General features: G+C 45.8%; 1 protein-coding gene across 1 annotated transcript in view; it reads left to right on the top strand.

Annotated features, from left to right (window-relative positions):
- Positions 1 to 19,831, top strand: part of TRPM8 (transient receptor potential cation channel subfamily M member 8) — a 100,026-nt gene that overhangs the window by 69,637 nt on the left and 10,558 nt on the right. The window contains exons 20-21 of the mRNA XM_004390029.1: positions 1,803 to 1,980; positions 14,182 to 14,372. Of these exons, the coding sequence (XP_004390086.1) occupies positions 1,803 to 1,980; positions 14,182 to 14,372 (369 nt within the window). The remainder of the gene's footprint in view (positions 1 to 1,802; positions 1,981 to 14,181; positions 14,373 to 19,831) is intronic.

The raw sequence follows: 19,831 nt of genomic DNA, 5'->3' as shown, positions 1-19,831 counted from the left end.
CTCTCAGACGTTCATACCCCGGCCTTCTCCGCCGAGGTCTCTCAGACGTTCATACCCCGGCCTTCTCCGCCGAGGTCTCTCAGACGTTCATACCCTGGCCTTCTCCGCCGAGGTCTCTCAGACGTTCATAGCCCGGCCTTCTCCGCCGAGGTCTCTCAGACGTTCATACCCTGGCCTTCTCTGCCGAGGTCTCTCAGACGTTTATAGCCCGGCCTTCTCTGCCGAGGTCTCTCAGACGTTTATAGCCCGGCCTTCTCTGCCGAGGTCTCTCAGACGTTCATACCCTGGCCTTCTCTGCCGAGATCTCTCAGACACATTCAACATATCCAAATGGAAGCCCTTGACCTTCCCTCCTAAACTCAGGCCTCCTCCAAGACTCCCTATTTTATTCTGTCACCGCTTATCCCAAGTTGTGCAAATCCGAAGCCTCAGTGTCCACCTTGATATCGACCTTGACACCTCCTGTTATTTCACCTCCCAGTTCCAATCCATCAGCTACTTTTGTGGATTTATCTCCTAAGTATCTTTGAAACCAACCACTTTTTACCACCCACACTGCCTCCACCCCACGCCATCCTCATCACCCACCTGCCCGACTGTCAGTTGCGACCTCCTCCTTGGATAAGAGACGTTTTCTTCTCGGGGAGGCTCTTTCCCTGCCTGGACGGGATGCCTCAGTTTACGTCCACTGAACACCCTGTGCATGTCCTTCCACATGCTGCTCAGGGTCTGGAATTTTATACTTGTGTGGCTGATCATCTGCCTGCCCCAAGAGGCTGGGTGCTGCCTGAGGCCAAGTACCATGCCTGCTGTCTTGGTTTCCTAGCACTGCTTTAACGGGAACACCACAAAGAAAACAAACAAACCTGTTGCTGTGGGCTCATAGCGACCCTGTAGGACAGAGTAGAACTGCCCCACAGGGTTTTCAAGGCTGTGATCTTTATGGAAGCGGATTGCCACATCTTTCTTCCGCAGAGTGGCTGGTGGGTTCGAACCACTGACCTTTCAGTTAGCAGCCGAGTACTTAACCACTGCGCCACCAGGGCTCCTTAGTACCACAAATAGATGGCCTTAAAGAACAGAAATTTATTTTCTCACAGTTTAAGAGGCTTTAAGTCCGATTTCAGGGCACTGGCTCTAGGGAAGGCTCTCTCTCTGTCAGCTCTGGGGGAAGGTACTTGTCTCTTTCCGTTTCTACAGTCCCCAGTTCTTCGGTTCTTCGGCCGTCTTCACACGGCGTCTGTCTTTCCCCCATTTGTACTCACTTCTGTGTCTAATCTGCTCTTTATCACTCAGGAGTGATTAGGGTTAGGACACACCCTGCGCTGATGTGCTCGTTAACATAACAAAGAAAAGCCTATTTCCAAACAAGATCACATCCGCAGGTACGAGGGTCAGAATTCCCACACATATTTTGGGGGGGGAACATGATCCCATCCCTAACACCTGACTTGCTTTGTTACCCCCAGGTGCAGTGGAGTCCCTGGCTCAGAGTAGCTGCTCAAAAACCCAAAACCTGTTGCTGTTGGCTCGATTCCAACGCAGAGCGACCCTACAGGACAGAGTAGAACTGCTCCATGGGTTTCCAACGGGCGGCTGGTGGATTGGAACTGCCGACCTTTTGGTTAGCGGCGGTGCTCTTAACCACTGTGCCACTAGGGCTCCAATAAATGCCTATTAAGAGGATGCAGGGGGGTTCTAAGGATCGCATTACATAATCATTGTCTTGTAAGCCCGGGGGTTGCAGTGGCAGTCACCCCTCCCTAGGGCCTCACGTTGCCTTTTGGTCTCTCTGCTTCCAGGCACCTCGTACGACTTTGCCCATTGCACCTTCACTGGGAACGAGTCCAAGCCGCTGTGCGTAGAGCTGGATGAGCAGAACCTGCCCCGCTTCCCTGAGTGGATCACCATCCCCCTGGTGTGCATCTACATGCTCTCCACCAACATCCTGCTGGTCAACCTCCTGGTCGCCATGTTTGGGTATGTACTCAGCCACGTGCCCACTGCTCCCGCACGGGCTGCCCTGCATCGGGCTCTGTGCCAGATGGGGCACACAGCAGTGAAGGCCTCATCCTTGAGGGGCTTGTATCAGATTGGAACCAACCTTTGTCTCCTATAAACTGTGCCTACAAGCTGTGTCAAAGACAAGCTTATAGGCAAACTTACAGTAACTTATAGTAACAACTTCAGTAAATTTAAACTCTGTATATTTAGCATCTGTATGGGCTTCCAAGGGCTGCTGTAACAAGCTTACCACAAACTGGAAGTCTTGAAACAACAGGAATGTATTGTCTCACAGTTCTGGAGTTTAGAAGTCCGTAATTCAGGTGTCAGTAGGGCCATGCTCTCTCTGAAGGACCTAGGAGAGGAGGATCCTTCCTTGGTTCTCCCTAGCTTCTGGTGGTTCCCGGCAATCCTGGGTGTTCCTGAGCTTGTAGATGCATTACTCCAATCTCTGCTACTGTCTTCCCTCTGTGTCTGTCTGTCTGTGCCTCGTCTCCTTTTTTTTTTTTTTTTTTTATAAGGACACCAGTCATGTAGGATTAGGGTCCACTCTACTCCAGTATGACCTCATGTTAACCGATTTCATCTGCAAAGACCCCATTTCAAAGCAGGTCACATTCACAGGTACCAGGATTAGGACTTCAACATATCTTTTGTCGGGACACAGTTCAGCTTGTGAGGGCACCCACTGAGCAACCTCCTCGTGGTGCCGTGGTTTGGGCTGGAAGGTGAACGGGCTGCAGTGCAGCTCATCTCCAAGGCTCCTTATTTTTCATGGGACTCACTGGTGTGGTGTAGGCTTTAAAGAGATCAGACTTTAGTTAGTTGCTGCTTTTAAAATTTCCGTTTAAATAAAATTAATAAGAGCACAGTCAGGCGAGTGACTGTTCTTTTGGGCTCATGTCTAATGAGGTTTCCGGAGAATAAGATGGTGATTTAAAGATTTTTTTTATTGGCTTTGTTGATTCTCCTTGCATGTTTTGAACATGATGTGTTTCGTTTCCCCTTCATCTTCCTTCTGAGAGTTTCTGAGTCTCCCTCGTGGTAGTTAAGTGGGAGTACCTTAGTTTTGTATTGTCTCTTTAAGGTAGATAACCATTTTACGTTCATGAATCCTGGTACAGACAGACAGATATGAAATTTACAAACAAATATACAAATTAAAGCAGTTATTTGTTAAACCTTGGGGTGGAAGAGAACAGCTGTCTTAGTCATCTAGTGCTGCTGTAACAGAAATACCACAAGTAGATGGCTTTAACAAACAGAAATCTATTCTCTCACAGCTTAGGAGGCTAGAAGTCCGAATTCAGGGTGCTGGCTCTAGGGGAATGCTGTCTCTCTCTGTCGGCTCTGGGGGAAGGTCCTTGTCTCTTTTCAGCTTCTGTTCCTCCATTCCTTGGCGATCTTTATGTGGCTTCGCATCTGTCTTCCCCATCTCTGCTTGCTTCCTTCCTTGCTCAATCTGTTCTTTTATATCTCAAAAAAGATTGATTTAAGAGATATCCTACATGAATAATGCCTCATTAACATAACAAAGAAAACCCAAATGGGATTATAATCACTCTAAGGTTTAGGATTTACAACACAGATTTTTGGGAGACACAGTTCAATCCCATTACAACTACTTACTCAAACTCACAAACCCAGAGACTATGAAAGATAAGATAAATACGTTTGATTTCATAAACTAAGTTTTTAGCATAAAAAATTCTTGAGATAAAGTCACAAGACCAATGACAGGCTGGGGAACATTTTTGCAGTACATCTGGTGAGCAAAGCCTTTTAGTTCTAGTATAGAAGGAGCTCTTGCATACTGACAAGAGAAAGACAACCCGACTGACAATTTGACAGAGGACATGACCAAGCCACTGAGAGACAGGAAATGAAAACAACCAATAAGTACATGAAAAGGTGCTCACGGATAGGAAACTTCACCCTGTATAAGAAAATGCTGGTTTTTAACCCGTCAGATGATCAAAAATTAAAAGGAGCTCCTGGTGTTGCCGGCGCTGTTGGGAATCAGACATGGCTGCCGGGAATGGGAATTATCTCTAACTCTTTGGAAAGTCATTTGAAAATAGATCCTAAAAGAAAAAATACACAAGCCTTTGACCCAGCTATCCCACTTCTAAGAAGCCCTGGTGGCACGATATTTAAGCGCTGTGCTGCTAACCAAAAGGTTGGCGGTTCAAACCCACCAGCTGCTCTGTGGGAGAAAGATGTGGCTTCTGTAAAGAATACAGCCTAGGAAACCCTACGGGGCAGTTCCACCCTGTCTTGTAGGGTGGTGATGAGTCAGAACCGACTCAAAGGCAATGGGTTTTAGTGGGTTATCACACTTCTGGGAAGCCATCCTAAAGCTATATGTATAAAGATGTTTATCAGTTTATTGTTATATGTTTATTGTTGATGCCTCTCTATAGGGGAATGGCCGAATAAATTGTGTTATAGTCATGCTGTGGAATATTATGCAGTTCTTAAAACGAAAAAAGTTAGATCTAGAGTTATTGACTTGGAAAGATGGTATTTCGTTAAACGTAAAAGCACATTGCAGACTAATGTTTATGGTATAATCTTGTACTGGTAAAAACAAAGAAAAAGAACTTAAAAAAACAAGTACATGTATGTCTGCATATATAGATTTATCTTGTGTATGATCATGGAGGAAGATGTAAAAAAAAAAAAACTAGCTGCTGTCAAGTTGATTCCTACTCATGGCGCCACCATGTGTGACAGAGTAGAACTGTGCTCCATAGGGTTTTCAATGGCTGATTTTTCGGCAGTCGATCACCAGTCCTTTCTTCCAAGGTGCCTCTGGGTGGATTCGAACTGCCAACCTTTCGGTTAGTAGGCGAGTGCATAACCATTTATGCCATTCAGGGACTCAAAAAAAAAAAAAATCAATTGCACGTGCATATATAAATATTTCTTGTGGATGATCATGGATGAAGACATGGCAGGATACCTGCCAGGTGGTTAGTATTGATTACTTCAGAGAGGTGAGAAGGCTCGGGAGGTGTGGAGATGTCACACTCCACAGATTATTTCACTCACTACAATGATCACATATTTCTTTTGTTATTTAGAAAAGAAAGGCAATAGTCACACAGAGCCCTGGGACTCCACGAGGCCTGGGGGATTGGATGAAGGTTACCCGCCTTGTCAGCTGGTTGACCAGCCAGGGGCCTCCCTCTGAGCAGGGCTGAGTGGGGCAGCGCCTGTATTTCCCCATGTGCCCCTGGGAACGTCACACATCAGAGTGGCCATCTGGTCCCCCCCTACACTGTGGTCAGAATGATATTTCTAAAATGTCACTGCTCTGCTTAAAAGTCTGGAAGGGTTTCAGATGTTCCCCATAGTTTTTCGGGGTAAATTCCAGGCTGCTCTGCTTCTGCACAAGGCTGTCTGCGTGGACACCCCTCCGAGCTCCTCCCCGGCTCCCTGGCCCAGGCAGGCATCCATCTGTTGGTCCCCAAACAGGTGCTCTTTCACACCTGATGGCTTTGCAAATGTGCGTGCCTGTCTGAATCGATTACCTGCTCCATCTCGACCTTCTCCCGCCTAATGCCTGCGTGTCCTTTAAAATGCAGCCCCGCTTCATCTGTTGCCGAGGGATCCCTGATGCCCCTCCCCAGTTTGAGTAGACACTCCTTGGACCCCCAGGCACTGTCCTGTCACTCAGTAACAGCTTCTCTCCTCTGAACAGTAAGCTCTGGAGGATGGAGACTGTGTCCACAGCCTCAGCACCTGACCCTTCATGGGTTTATTTGACGCATGAGAAGAGCTGGGTGCCTCCCCGTGGTTAGTTCCTCATTCAGGAGCAGGTTGCACGCTCAGCTTCCCTTCACCAATGGTGAACACAAAGAAAGCGTTCATCACATAGATGTATAACGTCCGTTCTGTGCCACATGCCTGGAACACGGAGACCATGTGGCCCTTGGTGCTGTGTGGCCTTAAATAGGAAATGTACAGCCCTCTCACCCACCTCCCTTACCTGGTGGCCGGGAGGGACTTGGAGATCAAGGAGGGAGCCAGACAATATGTGATGTGCAGGAGGCCCAAATCTGAGCTCGCAGAGAGGGGGTGGCAGGTAATAGGTGATTATGTATCCATGTGAACAGAAGGCAGCCATGACCAAGCCCCAAACTTGAAGCAAGGGTGGGAGGGAGTCAGAGGGTTTGGGATCTGATTTACAGTCATAATGCAACTGGGTCCAGTTGTTGTCAAATCCACCCCAACTCATGGTAACCCCATGTGTGTCAGAGAAGAACTGTTTTCTGTAGGGTTTTCAGTGGCTGATTTTTTAGAAGTAGATCAGCAGGACTTTCTTCTGAGCCACCTCTGGGTAAACTCATACCTCCAATGATTAAATTTGCAGCCAAGTCCGTTAACCATTGGCACTGTCCAGGCACTGAAGAGGCCTCTTCTTTGTTGATACACTTTCTGGGAACTCGAGAGTGGCTAGAGACAGCCCCCGGTGATCTTCGGATTTAATCATCAAAACATGCTTTCTGGTTGTTGTTCAAGGCTTGCTCTGAGCAGATGGCCCCAGACTGTAACCTCTGTCTGGCACCAGATCAAAATATTAATTTGAAAGCTTAACGATATACAAGGGCAATCTTATTAACTGCAAAGTAAATGTACACTCGGGGTTTTAAGGAAGGACTGGCAGACTATCTAGACAGTATTCAACAGTGAACCGGGTGAATGCAAACAGCTGCAATGATTCTGCATTAACAGTATCGATCACAGGCGCTGTGTGGCATAGAGAGGCAGGAGCAGATTTAGTCAACGACTCCAGGGTTGTCTTAACAGTTATTGTTGTTGTTAGGTGCTGTCGAGTCGGTTCTGACCCATAGCAACCCTGTGTACAGCAGAACGAAACACTGCCCGGTCCTGTGCCATCCTCACGATCGTTGCTATGCGTGAGCCCATGGTTGTAGCCACTGTGTCAGTCTATCTCGCTGAGGGTCTGTCTTAACAGAGAGCTATGGAATTCCTCAGTGGTGCAAATGATTAAGGAGCCCTGGTGGCACAGTGGTTAAAGTGCTTGACTGCTAACCGAAAGGCCGCTGGTTTGAACTTACCAGCTGCTCCTCAGGAGAAAGATGTGGCAGTCTGCTACCGTAAACATTTATAGCTTTGGAAACCCTATAGGGCAGTTCTGCTCTGTCCTGTAGGGTCTGTATGAGTTGGAATGGACTTGACGGCAATTTTTTTTTTTTTTTTGGTTTTGCAAATGCTCAACACACTTAGTTGCTAATTGAAAGGTTGGGGGTTTGAGTCCACCCAGAGGTGCCTCGGAAGGAAGGCGTGGCGATCTAATTCAGAAGAATCAGCCATTGAAAACCCCATGGAGCAAAGTTCTGCTCTGACACACATGGGGTCGCCATGAGTCAGAATCAACAGTTTGGGGCAGTGGCGGGTCAGTGGTAGAATTCTCACCTTCCACACAGGAGGCCTGGGTTCAACTCCTGGCAGGTGCTCCTCATACATCTTTACTACCCGTATACGGTGTTTTACCTGTTGGCACCACCCAGGGACCGTCTTGCATTAGTGTGGTGCAATTGAGGAACGATATTGATGCATTATTATTAACTAAAGTCCACAGGTTCTGTTAGGGTTCACTTTCTGTGTGGTACAGACCTATGGGTTTTAACAAATATATAATGTCATGTGTCCGCCATTTTTGTATCACACAGAATAGTGTCACTTCCCTAAAAATCTCCCATGCTCCACCTGTTCATCCCTCCCCCAACTTCCCATGAACCCCTGGCAACCACTGATTTTTTTGCTGTCTCTATAGTTTTGCCTTTTCTAGAAGGTCATATCATTGGAATCACACAGTATGTAGCTTTTTCAGATAACTTCTTTCACTTAGCCATCCATGTTGCTTTTTGGATGCTACAGAATGAGAGGGACTCACGGTGTGTTGAGCCCATGTGGCGCCCCCAGCAGGCCAGCTGGGGCACACGCGGGATGTGTCAAGTGTGGCTCACCAGGGGCCAAGGGGCAGTGCTCCGTGAGTTTCATGGACCTGATTGACATTGGTGGTGTTTCGGGGAAGGAAGAAGAAAAGGGAAACAGGAAATCTGTGAAAAACTTGGAGGTGTCCACCAGACTGAAATCTAGCTGCCAAGCTTCTTGCTTTCAGTTTATGCTAAAAGGCTTCACATCTCTGCCATGGTTTTAGCATCTACTTTTTCTTGGTGAAGTTTTTGCAGACTTTTCTTTCTCTTCTGTTGATCTGTCTTTCCAGTCTGGGTTTTTACTACCAAATGGCTTTAATTACTAAAGTTTTAGCATCTTAACATCTGTTGTACAAGGTCCACCCTCATGCTTCTTATTCAAAACTTTCCCGACTTTTCTTGTACAGATTTATTTTTTGGAGAAGCCTGAGGCTCATTTTGTGACATCCTCCCATTTTTCCTCTTCCAAGACATTTTTTTTTTTTTTAAATTGGGAATTTCATTGTGATGATGGTAACTTTATAGAATCATTTCAGGGAAACTGGTGTCTTTAGAAAATGGTGTCTTACCATCCAGAAAAATGGTATGGGTCTCTATTCAAATATATATTTTCTCAGTAAAGTTTTATAGCTTTATTCCCATGAGTCTTGCAAATTTTTTTTAAAATTTATTTGCAGCCCCTTGTGCTTGCAAGCGAGATATTTTTTCTGCTATGTTTTTTCAGTGATTATGGTTTGATGTGGAGAAAGACTGTAAAGTTCTGCTCGTTTATTTTGGAACAAGTATCCTTTCTCTTTTTATATCATTTGTCGTAAAAGGTCCCTCCAGTTCTTGTTTATTAAGCTTCCTCCTATTCCTCCTTGTTCTCCTTCTCATTTTTCCTAATCAGAAGTGCATGTTGAATGTTGCCAGAAGACTTCCTAGAAACTCTTGGGGTGATAGTTTTCCTTTTGGTCTAGTATTATGATGAATTATATAAATGTTCTGAATACATTTAGTCATCCTTCTGTGGTCAGGGCATGTTTTTCTTTTAACGTGCTGCTGGATTTCATTTAGGTATGAGGCTGTGTGAATGCTAAAAGCCGGTTCTCTCTTGGCAACGTTGGCAATCTCAGCAAATTTCTGAAGTTCTGTCTTCCGTGGGGGGGGGTCTCTGCTTACTTCTCCTCTACTGCCCAGCTGAGGGTGCTCAGGTGGTTCCAGGGGACAGAGTTCAGCAGTCGCAGGAGATCCCCAGCCTCTTGGGTAGTTACCAGGGACAGGACTGTCTAAGGGGCACAAGACACCACTGGAAATATAGAGACAAGGGAACAATTGCAGATTTCCTCTTAGGGACACTAGCTGGGACGTGGTTGGAAGGGAGACTTTGACAAGCCAGGGAGCTGGGGGTGGGTGTGGCCCCGGAAACTAGCACCAGTATCAGCTGCCGTTGGGTCAGTTCCGACTCATGGTGATCCCATGTGTGTCAGGGTAGAGCTGTGCTCCACAGGGTTTTCAGTAGCTGATTTTTCAGAAATAGATCGCCAGGCTTTTCTTCCGAGGCACCTTTGGGTGGACTTGAACCGCCAACCTTTTGGTTAGCAGCTGAGCACATTAACCATCTGCACCACCCAGGGCCTCCCTGGAAACCAGAGAAGGTCTCTGAACCATTCTGGATACTTGTTTTGTGGACGAGCATGTGTGAGTGCCGCCCCAGAGAACTTTTCTCTGCTGAACTCAGCGTCTTCATTGCTGAAATGTTGGAAACAATGTCTAAAGGACATAAAGAATTATTTATAAAAATGGTTTAAAGCTGTATTCAATTATCAGCCTCCCCTGGGACATTCTGATGTCTCTGTAAGGCCGTGTCTGGAACTGAGTTGAGCGAGAAGGACATTTTGGAAGCTTCTGTTACAAGGGGAAAGTGAACCTCAGGGTATAAGTGGGCCTCAGCCTGGCCATCCCAGAAGTGTGTTACGTGTGCAGCGTGGCTTTTGGGTCTGAATGTCTGGCGGTCAGCTCTCTGACTCACGCCCCCAAATCTGGATAAGGGTTTTACCATCTCTCCATAAAAGGAAGGTTTCTGGCTGGATCCACCTTTGACCCTGACGAGCTACCTGAGGTAGCTGACATTCCAACGGGAGGTTCCTTGTGATGCACTCGGTTGTTCTGAGGAATCAATACAACAGTGATTTGAAACCAAACAAAGAAAGAAAGAAACAAACGTGTTGCCGTTTAATCGATTCTGACTCATGGCAAGCCCATGAGTGCAGAGTAGAACTGCTCCATAGGGTTTTCAAGGCTGTGACCTTTTGGAAGCAGATCTCCAGGTCTTTCTTCTGCGGCACCGCTGGGTGGTTTTGAACCACCAGCCTTAGGTTAGTAGTCAAGCACAAACCCCTTGTACTACCCAGGGACCTAACAAAGCCATGAAGCAGGAGTTTTGAAAATAGAAAATGATGCAGATGCAAAGCATTGTGTTACGGGGCCAGCAAACTTTTCTTGTAAAGCCAGGTAGGGTCATCGCTGTGGCCGGATGCCCTGAAGCAGTGCCTGGCAGCCCTGCACCCCTGCCAGTCTCTCAGCTTTGTAAAAGCCATTCTCAGCTGGAGGTCAGCACCAAAACAGGTGGTGGGCTGGATTTGGTCCCCAAGTTCACTGTCTCCAAGTGACCACTGAAGGCACGGTGCTCATCTTTTCCTGGCGAACCCTTCTCGCTGCACTTCCTCCTTGAGTGCGCTAAGGAAGGGGGGCGCCCATGTGCCAGAGAGAAGCCCCCCACCTCCTCTAAGCACCCTGCATGCCCAAGAAGAGAGCGATTCCTCCCTTCAGAGGGATCTGTTAATTGCTTTTGGGTAAAACCTCAGAGAATGGCATTCGATGCATTCAAATGGATGCAGTTGCTTTCTTGTGTTTGAGTTTTCAGGGAGGGAGGGGCAGGCAGTACGATCCATTTTCTTACTAGATCCGTAAGGTTTTAAGATGCTCCTAGGGACAGGATTTTGAAGGGCTGTAGTTTTTCTAGTACAAAGCAGTCAGCTGTGACTTCTGGCAAGTTCTGAGGCCGGACTTCATTTAACGGGGGTATGGCCCTCACCCTCCCCGATTGCAGCAGCAGAAGGGAGTGGGTCTCTCTGCAGACACCAGAGCCAGCTGGGGGCTAGCGAGGGACGGATAACGGTGCTTTTTATTAGCCTCCAAGCAACCTGACCTACATTTGCGAGAAACGCCTGGCTAAGTGCTGGATTCAATTCGTTGCACTTGAATCCTTTCCAGTCCTGCCTGCTTTTCACCTAAAAAATCCACCACCTAGGGTTGTTGTGAGAATTAGTCAAGTAAGCATTCTCTATACCTAGTATAGCACTTCTTGAAGGAGCCCTGGTTAAGCGTTTGGCTGCTCGCCAAAAGGTTGGCGGTTCTTATTCACCCAGTAGCTCCGAGGGAGAAAGGTCTGCCGGTCTACTTCTGTAAAGTTTACAGCCAAGAAAACCCTATGGAGAAGTTCTACTCTGTCACATGGGGTCGACTGATGCCACCTAATAACAATAGTATAACACAGAGTCCCTGGGTGGTGCAAATAGTTAATGTGCCTAGCTGCTAACCAAAAGGTTGGAGATTCAAGTCCACCCAGAGGTGCCTCAGAAGAAAGGCCTGGCGATCTACTTCTGAAAAAAATCAGCCATTGGAAACCCTTAGAGAGCACAGGTCTACTCTGACACACATGGGGTCTCCATGAATTGGATTCGACATGATGGCAACTGGTTTTACTGGTATAACACTTACCTGCAGTGGACACTGAGTAAATATTAATTCCTTTCTCTTTAAAGATCACACATGTTCAAGAAGCATTTGCTACAAAAGCCTCTCTCCACAGAACTGAGGACTTGGGCGGGACCTCAGCGGTGTCCACTTCACCGCTGAACTCCGAGATAAGAAAAGCTAAGTTTGCCATATGCATTGTCAGTGTAGGTTAGCATCTGCTTATGTATATGATCTTTTCTTAGCTGCAGATATCTAAGTCTTAGAATGCCAAGTCCTGAGAAAAAAGAATGAGGTGTCACCACAAACACATCCCGTTACTCTGCCTGGTCACCTCATTCCGGTTTGACCTCTGAAGTTTTTACCCTGAATTTGGACAACTGAGTGCTTTCCCCTGTAGGAATTGCTTATAGATTTCAAGTGGTTCATTGCTGCTGCTTTGGCTCATGAAGGGAAGACTGGATATTCACAGTAAAAGTATCTTGGATGGATGAACTTCACAAATTTTCAAATGCTACCAAGTAGTCCAGTCGAATCTTTTTGAAATAGCGATAGCTGCCATCGAGTTGAGACTGACTTATGACGACCCTGTGTACAACAGAACGGAATGTTGTCCAGCCCTGCATCATCCTCACGATCGTCAGCATGTTGAAGTCCATTGCTGCAGCTATTGTGCTGATCCGTCTCACCAAGGTCTCCCTCACCCTCCCTGGCCCTCCACTTCACCGAACACAATGTCCTCCTCCAGCGATTGAGCCCTCCTGATGATGTGTCCAAAGCAAGCTAGTTAGACAGTGTTCCGTGTGATCCATAAGGTTTTCATTGGCTAATTTTCAGAAGTAGATAGCCAGGCCTTTCTTTCTAGTCTGTCTTAGTCTTGAAATCTGTTCACCGTGGGTAACCTTGCTGGTGTTGGAAATACTGGTGGCATAGCTTCCAGCATCATAGCAACATGCAAGCCACCACAGTATAGCAAGCCGACAGATAAGTAGGGAATTTGAAATAGAGTTTCCCTCAGTGATTTCACATTCCGCTCTCTGAGATGGTGTTGGCTAGCGGTGAAGCAGGTAGACATTGGGCTGGATTGCGGGCATCCAAATCCTGGCTTTATCACTTTCTGGTTGGGGAACTCAGGCAATTTACTTGTCCTAACTGTGCCTCCGTTTCTTGATCTGTTGATTTGTAGATAATAGTAGAATTTACATCATAGAGTTGTTAACCCAAAACCAAACCTACTGCCATCGAGTCGATTCTGACTTATAGTGACCCCGTAGGGTTTCCCTGGCTGTAAATCTCTACGGAAGCAGTCTGCCACATCTTTCTCCTGAGTAGCTGCTAATGGTTTTGAACTGCTGACCTTTCGGTTAGCAGCCAAGTGCTTACCCACTGCACCACCAGGGCTCCTTATAGAGTTGTTAGGTGGATGAAATCAGTTAATATTAAGCAAAGTGTTTATAACAGTGTGCAGCATATGTGTTAGCTATTTTATAGATTTGGCTTAATTTGTAACTGAAAAATTGTTGCTATAGTCAGTTTTGAGGTAAGATGCAAAATACCCTTTTGTCTTTAAATTATAAAAGTAACTCATGCTCCTTGTACAATGCTTGTAAAGCATAAAAAAGAGATTAAAGAACACCCACGATGGGACACCAGAGACAGCCACCATTAATGATTTAATCTCTTTCTCCCTATGAATTGTCATTTACATGGTGAGATTATGGTGTAAGTACAAGCCTCAGCCTGATTATTTTCACTTAATGTATATTTTAAGCATTTTCCCAAATTGTGAAAATTATTCATAAACGCAAGTTTTAATAACTGCATAATGTAATAGTATTGATCGGCCAAGCCGCGTGGTACGTTTTCTTAGTAGTGAACATTTGGGTAGCTTCTTTCTCTTGGGATGGGGGTGGGAGTGACTGTTGTCTATAGTGCCGTGATCAACACAGGGAGTCTCTGGGTGAAGTAAATGCTTAAGCACTCAACTACTAGCCTAAAGTTTGACAGTTCGAGCCCACCCAGAGGCACCTCGGAAGATAGGCCTGGCGATCTTCTTCTAAAAGGTCACAGCCTTGAAAAGCCCATGGAGCAGTCTACTCTGCACACATGGGGTCGCCGTGAGTCTGAGTTGACCTGACACAACCAGCAACAACAACCTGGACTTGAGCCATTACAGTAGTAGCCGTTAAACTATTACCCAGCTAGTCTGTCTTAGTCTGGAAGGTCCGCTGAAACGTGTCCACCACGGGTGGGAAAGCTTTTAGCATCGTAGCAACATGCAAGCCACCCGGTATGTCAAACCACAGATAGGTGGTGACTTTGAAATAGAGCGCTTTTTTTTCTAAGCCACTGCAGTAATGGATATCCGTTACTGTAATGACTCAAGTCATTTCAACAATAATGTCAATATCACCGTATTTGGCAATTAAATGACGCTAAGGTTTGGCCTTTTCTCCTCTCGTCCTGCCAGCTACACAGTGGGCACCGTCCAGGAGAACAATGACCAGGTCTGGAAGTTCCAGAGGTACTTCCTGGTGCAGGAGTACTGCAGCCGCCTGAATATTCCCTTCCCCTTTGTCGTCTTCGCTTACTTCTACATGGTGGTGAAGAAATGCTTCAGGTGTTGCTGCAAGGAGCAGAAGGTGGAATTTTCTGCTTGCTGTGAGTGGCTTCCGTTTGTGCTTGGGGATCAAAAACAGTGGTTAATTTCCAGGAAGGACGCCTGGTCCATATCTCAGCAGCAAGAAAGTACTCACTGTTGTTTCTCTGCTCACATGTGTATATCCGTAAAGATTAGGCGTCTGGTCTGCCAAGGAATTACTTAAAAGAAGGAGTCGATTAAGAAAGCGTTGTAGATATAGCAGGCTAGCATGGTACTTGTGGAATAACATTTGCGCGAACATAAAAATAAGGTAAAGAGTATATGGAACAGGCATGATTCATGGGATGAGTCCAAGACTTTACTTCTGTCTTCCGTTGCTCCTTTAAAATTTATTCTCTGGGGGATCCAGCTCTCAGGAGGGGGTCGGGGGTTGTAGCTGCGGGACTGACCTTTCTCCAACAGGCACAGCAGGGCCCGCAGTACTTCAGGGGCCCACAGAGATAGTTTAATTTCTTTGAAAATCCGAAGGAAAAAGAAAAGAACTTTTAGGTTGAAAAGCCAGGCTCTGTAGAAATGGTTTCCAATAAGATAGAAGCCACCTCTGGTCTCAACCGGGCCTCATAACCTAGGGGAGAAGAAAGAAAGCGAGAAAGCTTAACTGAGGAATGTGGGAAGCACCAGTTTGGGGGATATCAGCGGGCCGTGATAGACCCACAAAAACCCAAAGCAAACTCTCTGCCATCGAATCGCATCGGAATCATAGCGACCCTCCAGGAAAGAGGAGAACCATCCCACAGGGTTTCCAAGGAGCAGCTGGTGGATTCAAACTGCCCACCTTTGGGTTAGCAGCTGAGCTCTTAACCACAATGGCGCCACCTAGGCTCCCTAGAGGGCGCTTAAACCAGACTAGAGTGGGTCCAGGAAGACTTTCTGGAGGAAGGGGAGACCCAGGGGCTGAGCTGGAATTAACCAGGCAAAGGGCAGAGGCTGGGAGGGCCCCAGAGTGAGGAGTGAACAGAGGAGGAAACCAAGAGAGGTAAGAGAAGGGCCCCAGGGTGGAGGGATGCAGAGACTGATGAAAGGCTCATCACGTAACAGGTACTGTCCTAGATCCCAAGGGAAGGAGAAATACACTCAAAGGACATGATAGTGCAAGAAACGGTGACATAAATCATGGAACATGCATCGCAGGAGCTCTTTGCTGATTAAATTTGTCTCCTTTAAGATGGAAGTGAACAGAGAAACTTCCAGGGCCAGGTTTGGGGGTTCCTCAGATCACCATATAGTATTTTTTACCCGCTGCCGTCTAGTCGATTGCGACTCACAGCGACCCTGTAGGACAGAGTAGAACTGCCCCATAGGGTTTCCCAGGCTGTAATCTTTACGGAAGCAGACCGCCACATCTTTCTTCCACAGAGCTGCTGTTGGGTTCAAACCACCGATCTTTCAGTTGGCAGCCGAGCCTTAGCCACTGTACCTCCAGGGCTCCTCCCTGTAAAACTACAGCTCTCAAGTCAAGCTGCTCATTCTCACGGCTTGGGAAAGAGGAGTCATTTTAGGGTGTTGTGTGTGTGTGTTGCGGGAGGGAATCTTGAGATATGTTCCCCCTACTGGAGCACTTTGGGTAAAAAGTCTCTGTGAAGTGGAAGACAATGGGTGTTGAGGGCTATTTGGAAAGGGGATAACATAAGGGAGAATCCAGTGCAAATAATTAGAGGAACATGGTTAGAATGTCCTTTTCTCTGTATAGATTTTTGCCACGATGAGTTAATTTTTTTTCTGCTTTGTTCATGCCTTATTCTTTCTATTTCATTGGTTGTGCTGTGGGCAGGTGTTGTGTCTCCCAGTGGCTGCCGGGTGTGTGTTGCACTCTGGATTCTTCTTTATGGTGTCCGATACACAGTCATTGACTGCTGACGTTGGATTCATGCTCCACATTGGACTTATCGTTCTGCCCCTGTAGGGAAACGCCAAATATTTTGATGATTCAGACAGTGAAAATATAATTTTTTACTAATCTAGACATGATAATTGGTGGCAATTAAGAAGAATTCAACTTGCCAGGAACCATCATGTTTTTGTAGGATTCTTTTAGCTACTTAGAAATGGAGGCAAGATACACGTGATAGGACCTTAAATATTGGCCGTAACATGCTTGTGTGCTACCCCTGGAGCTATGATTCCCTAAAGGCTGGCTTTCAGAATGTAATTATACCAACAACCCCCAACTCCTGACAAAGTTTAAAGAATTGTTGTGGTCAACTCTTTTAACAGCATTATTTCCAGACATTAAATGTCACTTTTGGGATGTCATTAGCTATCACACATGTCATTACCTTTCTTAATGAAGAAAAGTGTTTTGACAATTTGGGTAGGTTGCTGTCTTTTCTCCCCATCATTTTGCCTTGGAAGACAAAGTGAGTCATTTCTAACTAAAAGAATGAGAAGTCTTTGTATGAGGGGAGGGGAATTGGAAGTTCAGATCTGGAATTTAATTGTACTCAAAGACCAGACCCAAAGACCAGAGGGCCAATGCCCAAGGCAACAAGATGCCTTAGGATGGTCCTAGGTCCTGACTCAAAACTATCATGGAAGAGTGTTTAAGGGGTTTGAGAGAAGACTTAGTGGATCTAGGCTGTCGGATGACATAAGTCTTACACGTTTCATTTTTTTTTTCCTGAATAGTTCTAGAGAAAAAACAAACAATAGTGGATAAAAGTTGCAGGGAGGAACATTTTGGCAGATAAGAAAAAAACAACTTTTAACAATTAGTGCTGTCTGGAAATGAATTAAGTTGCCCTGTAAGGTAGTGGGGTTCAGGACTGCGATGGGTGGATGGAGGGTTTGCTGTGCTGAATGAAAGTCCGCTCTCAAAAGATACATTGTGCTCAGTCCAAGATCAGTGGACCAGGAAACGCAGTAAGGGCAAATCAGCCCTCTGAATTTGGGTTGGGGTTGAGAAAGCAGGATAAGACACATTGCATCCCCCAAAACTGATTTGAAGATTAAGCCCAACACCTGTAACCCATTGCCACTGACTTGATTCCGATTCGTGATGACCCCATGTGACAGAGTAGAACTGCACTATGGGGTTTTCTTGGCTGTAATCTTTATGGGAGCAGATTGCCAGGCCTTTCTTACATGGCGCTGCTGGGTGGGTTTGAACCGCCAACCTCTCGGTTAGTAGTTGAGTGCAAACCATTTGAACCACCCAGGGACCGCAAATCACTCCATTTGGCCAGCAAATGGAAAGTCGCTTCATCTTGAGGAAGCAAACAGGTAGCAAAGGTCACATTGAAACATAACGAGTGAGGCTAACCTGGACCCGTCTCCCGGGGGGGCCTCTAGGGGAGTGGGTGCTCTAGTGACAATAGGAGAGAGAGGTAGTGTGATTCGGGGCATTCTCCTTCCCTCAAACAGTTCTTATTCTCAAGAAGGAACAGAGAAAAAGTGGGACTGGGAGACCATGGAAGGACAGGCTCCTTGTCCGCCCAAGGATGGAGCAGTGGTGACGACAGCGAGCGAGAGTCCGGCTTACTCACTGGAGAGTTTCCGAGGCGGCTGGTCCAGAAACCACAGCTCCCCCTTGTGGTTGCCAGTGCCTCTAGCTGGCAATTAGTTTCCTAAATGTACCTTGTATTGGCCTCCAAAGGATGGGGAAGTCATGGGATTTAATTTTGAAGTTGCCCTTCTTGGTGGAAAAACTCATGATTTTGTCAAGAACTTTCAGAAAAGGTGGAGCCCAAACATTCATCTTTGGTACTTTTGTTTTGTGACATCTTTAAGAATAATAAAAATGTATATTACCTAATGGAGCCCTGGTGGCACAGTGGTTAAGAGCTCAGGCTGGTAACCAAAAGGCCGGCAGTTTGAATCCAACCAGTGGCTCCTTGGAAACCCTGTGAGGCAGTTTTACTCTGTCCCATAGGGTCTCTATGAGTCAGAATTGACTTAGCGGCAGCGGGTTTGGTTTTTTATATGCTACCTGATACTTGCCTTTTTATAAAATATATTATTTTTCATGATTAAAAAAGCAATACGTATTCATTATGTTGGGTGCTGTCAAGTTGATTTCAACTCACAGCGACCCCATGTGACAGAGTAGAACTACCCCATAGGGTTTCCTAGGCTGTAATCTTTACGGGAGCAGATCACCAGGTCTTTCTCACGCAAGGCCACTGAGTGGGTTCAAACTACCACCCTTTTGGTCAGCAGCCAAGCTCCTAACCATTGCGCCCACAGGGCTTTTTGCATATTCATTATAGAACATTTGAAAAATACAAAACACCAATAAGAAAGAGTAAACCAAACACCCATTGCCGTTGAGTGGATTCTGACTCATAGTGACCCTATAGAACAGAGGAGAACTGCCCCATAGGGTTTCCAAGGAGCCGCTGGTAGATTTGAACTGCCAGCCTTTTGGTTAGCAGCTGAGTTCTTAACCACTGTGCAACCAGGGCTCCAAGAAAGAGTAAGAGCACGTGTAACCCACCATCTAGAGACAAATATTGCCAACAATATTTCTATTATGCGTATATTCTATTAGTCTTGTGCGGGTGTGTAATAATTGGATCACTCTGTGCACACATTCATAACGTCATTTGCTCATATAACTAAAAATATATTGTGAACATTTTCCATATCTACAAATATAAATCTACATTGCAATTTTTAACTGTGGAATATTCCAGACTATGGATGTGCCATAATTAATTTAACCAATCCCTTGTGGTTACACATGCTTTGACTCTTCTGTTAGCATATAACACTGTGATGGGAAGCTTTATGCATTCATTTTTGAGCACCTCAGTAATTATCTTCCTTTGAGAAGAGAAATTTCTAGGTACAAGGTATGTACACTTTTAAGATACACTCCCCACTGCACCATTCTTACCCCTTCTTTCCCATTTGGCCTCATACTCTCCCCCCAAGGCTGTAAATATTTACAGATTTTCCCCCAGTATTTGAGAGGCCCATTTCTCCATATCCTTGCCAACACAGAGTGTAATATACCTTGCTAATTTGCATTTCACCTTCCATGAGATGGATTGACACAATTGCAACAGTGGGCTCAAACACACCAGTGATCATAAAGATGGCACAGGACGGGTAACTTTTCACTCACACCTGAGGTCGCCATGAGTCGGAGCTGATGTGATGGCAGGTAACAACCACAATTTTCATTTGGTCAGTGAAAAATGTGGTGGCTTCATTTCAACCGACATTCCTTGGACTGCTGGAGAGATTGGGTGTTTTTTCTCCATCGTTTGTCATTATTGTTCTTTGACCATTTGTGTTCAGGAATGTCTATTCTTTCTGTGTTGATCTTTTTTTTTTTTAAATTTTTTTTAGTTTTTGGTGAAAGTTAACAAAGCAAGATATGTTCCCATTTGACAATTTCTGCACAGATTGTTCAGTGACATTAGTTACATTTATTACAATGTGTCAACATTCTCTTTAATTGTATTCTGTTTGTTCCATTTCCAGTACTCTAGTTTCCCTGCCCCCTTATCTTCTC

This window comes from Trichechus manatus, unplaced genomic scaffold, assembly GCF_000243295.1.
Source record: "Trichechus manatus latirostris isolate Lorelei unplaced genomic scaffold, TriManLat1.0 scaffold00277, whole genome shotgun sequence".
Classification (NCBI taxonomy): domain Eukaryota; kingdom Metazoa; phylum Chordata; class Mammalia; order Sirenia; family Trichechidae; genus Trichechus; species Trichechus manatus.
Note: the sequence above shows the minus strand (reverse complement) of the source record. Positions and strands in the feature narration are given on the sequence as shown.